The sequence below is a fragment of the Pundamilia nyererei genome, unplaced genomic scaffold, assembly GCF_000239375.1.
Source record: "Pundamilia nyererei isolate P.nyererei 1_Seehausen unplaced genomic scaffold, PunNye1.0 scaffold00004, whole genome shotgun sequence".
NCBI classification, from domain to species: domain Eukaryota; kingdom Metazoa; phylum Chordata; class Actinopteri; order Cichliformes; family Cichlidae; genus Pundamilia; species Pundamilia nyererei.
This window is the reverse complement of record NW_005187405.1, coordinates 7,883,996-7,891,236: the sequence shown is the minus strand read 5'-3', so window position 1 is coordinate 7,891,236 and position 7,241 is coordinate 7,883,996. Positions and strand designations below refer to the sequence as shown.

The window sequence follows — 7,241 nt, the reverse complement described above, 5'->3', positions numbered from 1 at the left end:
TTTATGATATAATTTAACATTTTGCCTCATGTGAAGAGAAAATAGCAAGAGCACATTCTCCGCCACAACCGGTGCATTATACTGCAACTGAAGCCTGACTGATTTATGAGCAGGTCAGTATTATCCACCAGTATTAACTATTGGCAGTTCTCCTAATAGTTGCATTTATAATGGCCAATAAATGGAAATTATAGAAAAAGGTAAAGAAGAGAAGGGAGAAACATCCTGTGGGCAACACCTGTTTGGAAAGTGAGAAACACAACAACTAGCTGATCTGAAGACAGTTGGGCAAAGCATGATAGAGTAAATAAAGACCCACACTAAAAAATATGTTAGGGAAATCTGTTTAGGTTTCATATGTCTGAAAAAAAATGCCGGTCAATATATCAGTATATTGGATTTTTAAAATCACTAAATATCAGTATTGGTATCGTAATCGTAAAATCATATATTAGTCTGTCTGTAATCGCAAGTTTATAGAAAGTAATCCAGTGCAACTTTCTTTGCTCACCAGCTCTCCATCCAGACTTTTTTTTAAACTTCTGTTTGTGTTTTTTGTATCTTGCTCCAAACAAAGAACAAACAGTCTGTGTGAAATTTACTCTGACCACTCCTGTCAAATTACAGAACATTTAGCACTTTCATTATTTCCTATTCAAAAGTTAATATAATACTTCTTAGATGTTCAATAAACCTCTTTGGTCAGTGTCTCGGACAGTAATTGGTAGTAAGGCTTGACCTGTGGGTGTGGTGGAAACATTTAAGAATTAATTGAATTTATTTAAGGAGAGTGTAGATGCCATTTACTTTCCCCCTTTGAGTATAAGAGCGCAAACAGAGTTACACCAGATGTGTTGATCAAATTGAGGGTTGTGTTTGGGCTGGAGCCTATCCCAGCTGTTCCTGTTCAAGAAGCGGTGTACAGCTTGAACAGGTCGCCAGTCAATTGATGGCTGTGTTGATTCTGATTAAAAAACAAAAGTTGCACGTCAATCTATTTTCTATATGATTTTGAGACAAAAGAGGTTAAAAAGTTATCCAGATGCTACAAAGAGTGGCTTTTTTTGTTCGTGGTTCAATGGCATAACTTTTACTGTTACATGGTTCTTATTTTAAATGACCTGACAGTTTTATTAAATGTGAGACTTATGGTTAGTGCTTTCTAGACTGCAATGTGTCCTGAACAGAAAAGTACTGGCCTGTTTTTAATTCTCATATTTAATGATACAAAGTAATTGCTAACCACAGTGGATTTTTGAAACCACCAGCACAGTACACCTATAACAGCCAGGGCACACTCACAGGGTACTGTTTATATACAAATTTCTCTCCACATGTTTTTAAAACTGACTTTTTGACTTTTTGTCTGTCACCTAGTAATGCCTTACAACAGCGCACATCACTGCGTGGTGGAGGTGGAGAACTTCCTGCTGCTGCTAGGCGGAGAGGACCAGTGGAACCCCAATGGTATAGTCGCTGCTTTCCACTGATTTCACGCAGCAAATTTTTCATGTTCACTTAAACTGGAGTTTATGTAAGTTCAAGCCCATCAAGTTAATGTAACACTTTCAGATGGTTTGAAACACTCATCCTGCAGCCAGATCAGCTCTGAGTGGACAAACAACACTCCAATCAACACTTGTCAATAATTGGCACAGAAAAATTACTGTTGTTTATGATGAAATATTTGCAATGTAGAAGTGTTAAGAGGGCTTTTTGCAAAAAGGTGGCAACACAGTGCCATAGTAAGAAACAAAGACTGTAAATGATCAAAGATTCTTACTCTGCCTTTTTGTTCTTTCACCAGCTATCACAGTAATACAACAGCCAGGCAGATGTACACTGCACTTAGTGAAATTAGTTGTTTATTCAGTTTTGAGAGTAGGAATCAGCTTACTACAAATGCACATCATGAGAGATGATTTGCAGTCTTTTGAATACAACATTACCAAGAGGTGATCTCTCTGTGCTTAGAAAACATGACTTCAGTCAGCTCTTGTTAGCTCAAACAGCAGCAAAAAGGCAAATCATCACGTGTGGGCGGTGATTAATGAAGACTGGGGAGAGTTGCATTTGTGAATTTTATTGGTACACAACAAACACCATTAGAAAAGATGTGGCCAATAAGAACTGATCATTACATTAGCATGTCTAAACTGTACAAAAAGAAGCTTTATTTTGAGCTAAGTTATTTGTATTCTACTGTTCTGTTTTGCAGGAAAGCACAGCACTAATTTTGTCAGCCGCTACGATCCCAGATTCAACAGTTGGATACAGTTGCCTCCAATGCAGGAGAGGTGAGCCTTTTTTTTTGTCCTCTCAGAAATGTTGACATCAGTACTAGCTTCTGTTTACTCAGCTTCAGTAACCCATTTTCTCTCATCCGTCTCTCATTACCGTGTTTTGTATATTTCTTAGAATCTCACCACTCATTGCATCACCTAATAAGAAACGGAAACCTTTATGACCTTAGTGAAGTTCACAAGTTTTGGCATTCATGAAGATGCTACTTGGATTCTAGTTGTAATTTGTGAGATCCAACAACTTCACAAGTCTTCTGTTCAGCTGTGATAGCAGATGTGTAGTTCTCTTGGGAAATGGTGTTTAGAAAACCTAAAAATATAAACATCCACATAAGATTAAAAAAAAAATGCTACTACTCTTACCTAGGTGTACAAAACCAGCCAACAGAAGAATAAAGTAATGCTCATTGGGCTGTGAACAGACCTATGTGCTGTTTTTTTGGTTCAAAATCCTTTTACAAGATATTACATCATGCAGAAGTGAGCAAGCCCATTACACAGGCATGAAAACAGATGCTCACAGCCTAGAAGCTTGTACATGCTTAACTTATCTCTCGTCTTATGATGTTTTTTTTGTTTTTTTAAGAATGATTTGCACCTTAGACAGAAGCTGGAAAAAACCAAAAAACAACAGTAGTGATTCTCATCATAGGTTTAATGATGTTGTCTGGTTAATGCGTCCTCCTCAGGAGAGCCAGCTTCTTTGCCTGTCGCCTGGATAAGCACCTGTACGTGATTGGTGGCAGGAACGAGGCGGGCTACCTCTCCAGCGTGGAATCCTACAACCTGGAGACAAATGAGTGGAACTACGTGTCGTCTCTGCCACAGCCTCTGGCTGCCCATGCAGGAGCGGTGCACAATGGCAAGATCTACATATCAGGTCAGTTACAGGAGCTGTACACGAGTCGCATGTATTATTATTATTATTATGCCTTATTATTATGCAAAAAGGGGCGCTACATGGAGGGAACTGTACAAAAAGACACATTGTGTTTATGGCACATAGAGGTAAACACATCCATTTAATTACACCACAAAGAAAAACCAACTCCACTCCACAAAAATGATTAAAATCAATGCATCAGGACTGATTGTTCATCTTTGTCAAAACTGCCAGCAGTTCAGTTGGAGCTTGAGGTGAGCTTATAGCGGCTAAAGTAGACTTGAGTTTAAAAAAGAGAGAGAGAAAGAGTGAGTGAACCTCTTCTTAGTAACAGCACAGCCCCAGATTACCATCCAATATTACCTCAGACTCCCTCAAGAGATATGTTCATGTAAGTAGCAGAGTTTCTGAAGCCCTGTAAAGAGGCTTGAATGTATACATCAGTTCTTCTTCAAAGAAATGGCCACAGAAATAGTTCAAATTTGTAATGCTTTTTATTAGATATATTTCAATATAACTTTGGTTTGTATAATTCTTCTACTTGCTGACACCAGAAAGTCATATATTAGATTTTAGTGATACGTCAGTGAACCACTCATCACCTCCCTGCAGGAAAATCCGGAAGTGAAACCCTCCTCTTTTACAAACTGACTCTAACCAAAGTTTTCTTGAAGAGCCAAAAACGTTTTTCTTTTCCAGTTATTTACTGTATATCTGGGGATAGTACTACATTTGGATCCAGTATGTCCACGTGCCGCGTGCTGTAGCTCCACAGAGTATTAATGACACACTGCTGTGTTTACCTGTTGCAGGAGGCGTGCACAATGGCGAGTATGTCTCCTGGCTTTACTGCTACGACCCTATAATGGATGTGTGGGCGAGGAAACAAGATATGAACACAAAGCGTGCCATTCATGCTCTGGCTGGGATGAATGACCGCCTGTATGCTATTGGTGGAAACCATTTGAAAGGTAAGCACTCGAGCTTTTCAGACAACGAACAGAAAGCAGGTCAAGTTTGATACTTTTTTGAAAAGTACGTGTGAAAATCATGTTGCCATTGTGAGCAGGCAGTGACCTTAATTAGCCTGTGCAACACTGTAGCCTCCATTTCTCGCACTCTTTAGTATTCATAGTACAAAATGTGAAAAAGAACAAAAACGTGTGCTGTTCATTTGCATTTGTTCAGGAAAACTGAATGTGGTCATGGGAATTATGACAAGCTCAGCTTGTCTCTCTTTGAATCCTCTCTTTAGCTACGCTCTTTCGTTAAAACACTGTTAAACAGATGTGTTCAGTTGGCTCTTCATTGCTGCAAATTCAGCTCATAAAAAACCTGCACGTGCCTCTGAGTATGACTGTGTCCATATCCAAACTCGTGTTTCCTCACGCTCACCGTAGGAGCGAATCTGTGCACACCGATGGCTGTCTTGCTGGTTTGTGTTTGTGAGTTGGTGGTGAATGAAGAAACCTTGAGATGTAGTGAAACTGTGAGGGAGGTGGAACCGAATGCGGCAGATGGAAGAACAACAAAAATGTGTCTCTATCAGCAAATAGACAAAAAAAAAGTAACATGTCTGCAAGAGTTTAACTAAAGGGGAAACCCATCAACTGGACACAAGGAACATACTGGACACACTGGCGAGAACAGAATAAAGATTCAAACCATGAGAAGCAAAATAAAGCCTAACGCCTAAAGCATTATGTTGAGAAAGAGAACGGCTGTGGTCAAATATCAAATTGCGCAAATTCTTTAAATACTAAATATAAATGCTTCAAAGCTTCCTTTAGCACAGGATAAACTGAACCATCCTTTAGTAAAGGAAAGAACGTAATGCCATATAGTGCCACATAGTGAGGGACTGTAATAAAATTAGCTTTTTGTCAAGGCGTCGCTTTAAATCAAAACTTTAACTATATTAACGTTTTTTTTTAAAAGATTATTATAGTTCTGTTTGCCTTAGTTATGCTCACTGTTGTATTGACAGGCTTTAGGAGTCATTCATTTTTTTGGGGGGTCAGCTGGGATAGGCTAAGTGAAGGATAGAATGAATGGACTGAATGAATAGTTTCAAGAAAAAGGAGGAAAGGAGTTACACTGGACCACCTCCCCAGCAGGAAAAAATAAGAAAAGATTTCTCTCATTTCGTAGGATATAGAGCGTGCTCTTTTTTTCTTTAAAATTCATATCTTTTTAGTGAAATAATATTTTTTCAGCGGTGATTCCTGTAAGAGCACAATGGGGTCGTTTCAATATGGCACACATCTGCCGTCATGTTGTTAACCAGCCTTGTGTCAGTGCATTCACGTGGTGGTTTGTGTGGATTTCATTTACAGTGGTACTGTAGCGCAAGCACATGAAACCAAAACTGTCTGAAACCTGATTGGTCCACAGGAATGTTTGACTTTAGTGTTTTCGGTCTAGTTTTCTTTTTGTGATGTGATGGTGAGTTCAGGTTTTATGCTATTGTTAAGGGTACTGAGTTTTTTTAGTTCATTTAATAAAAAAATAATGGTATACTCATAAATTAGATTATGAGTACAACATTATTATTACACACCAATTAGATAGATTAGTAATTAATTAATACAACAAACTCATGCATTTTAAGAAACTTAGAAAATAATCTCTTTGAAGTACACAGGAGCCAGCACCAGTTTGTGGAATCCGCCATGTTGCTTCGCCATCTTGAATGCATTTATTCCTGATATTGTGGCAATTATTTACTGCCTACAGATTAGACATGCGATTCTAAAACTTAAAATTCAGTTTAATTCAACTGAATCCGCTAAGTGTAGAGCAATGTTACACAAATTTCAAAGACAATTTCACTTGACAGCTGCTAACAGTGGGTAACAGAGGCTAATGGCAGCTAATAGCGGCAAAAAACAGAACTTACTGACAAGAGCAGTCCAGGATATCCTCAGCAGCTCACCTCACAATCACTGTCTTCGGTCAAAAGTGAGCTTCACTGACTCATCGGCTTGTATCGGACTCCTTTCACAAAGCTTTACAGTCAAGGTTAATATCAGACTGATAGCCTACCCAGATAGCTAAAAGAATTACTTTGCTAGCTGGGTGAATGGTAACTAAAATATCCCAAAACATTTAATGTAAGTATTGATGTTATTAAAATATATTAAAATATAGTGTGTGCAAAACTGGTAATACAAACATGGTGGCCAGCCACAGCTGTTATGGGGTATAGTCTAAATTTAATGTTTTTGATCTCTCCTGTCTAAAACATGTTTGTCCTAAAGCGGCCACCGTAGCTGCCTGTCTTTGCTTCCTGCTGTCTTGTGTTGAGTGCCTTCTGTGTTCCTCTGCCTCTGTTATCACATTCAGTGTGAGTCTTCTTGTGTTGGCGTTAGTTATTTGTCTTTTGGGTTATTTCCTGTATTTCTTTGATATATTGTTTTCTTTCTTTGTTGGATTGCTAGTTGGATCGGGGTGATTGTGGCTCAGGAGGTGGAGTGGGTTGTCTTTTAATCAAATGGTTGGTTGTTTAATCTCCGGCTCCTGCAGTCTGCGTGCCAGAGTGTCTTTGGGCAAGACACTTGCACCTGATGAATCCATTGGATTGTGATTCTGTGTGATAGATAGAAAGTCCTTAAGGGCGTGGAATAAGTTATGCTCCCATGTTCACCACGTGTCCTGCCCTCTGTGTCACTGTGGATTTGTGCTATTCTTTGGGTTTCTGTTCCTTTTAGATTTTGTTTAACTTTTGGGAAAAATAAACACTTGCCTTTTATTTCTAACATCTGCACACCTTTTTCACCTTACCTCTACTGTAACCTAAACCTACGATGACAGGGTATCTTATCTTATCTTATCTTATCTTATCTTATCTTATCTTATCTCTGTCATGTAGGTTTCTCCCATCTAGATGTAATGTTGGTTGAGTGTTACGACCCAAAAGCTGACCAGTGGAATATCCTCCAGACACCCATCCTGGAGGGTCGCAGCGGTCCAGGCTGTGCCGTTTTGGATGACAGCATTTATCTTGTGGGAGGCTACAGCTGGAGCATGGTATTTAATGTAGTACATATATGTCT

The 7,241-nt window shown here is 38.9% G+C and overlaps 1 protein-coding gene across 1 annotated transcript in view; it reads left to right on the top strand.

Moving 5' to 3' along the window:
- klhl14 (kelch-like family member 14) overlaps nt 1–7,241 on the top strand; it is a 22,262-nt gene that overhangs the window by 11,396 nt on the left and 3,625 nt on the right. The window contains exons 4-8 of the mRNA XM_005721558.1: nt 1,378–1,467; nt 2,219–2,297; nt 2,993–3,183; nt 3,999–4,157; nt 7,058–7,215. Of these exons, the coding sequence (XP_005721615.1) occupies nt 1,378–1,467; nt 2,219–2,297; nt 2,993–3,183; nt 3,999–4,157; nt 7,058–7,215 (677 nt within the window). The remainder of the gene's footprint in view (nt 1–1,377; nt 1,468–2,218; nt 2,298–2,992; nt 3,184–3,998; nt 4,158–7,057; nt 7,216–7,241) is intronic.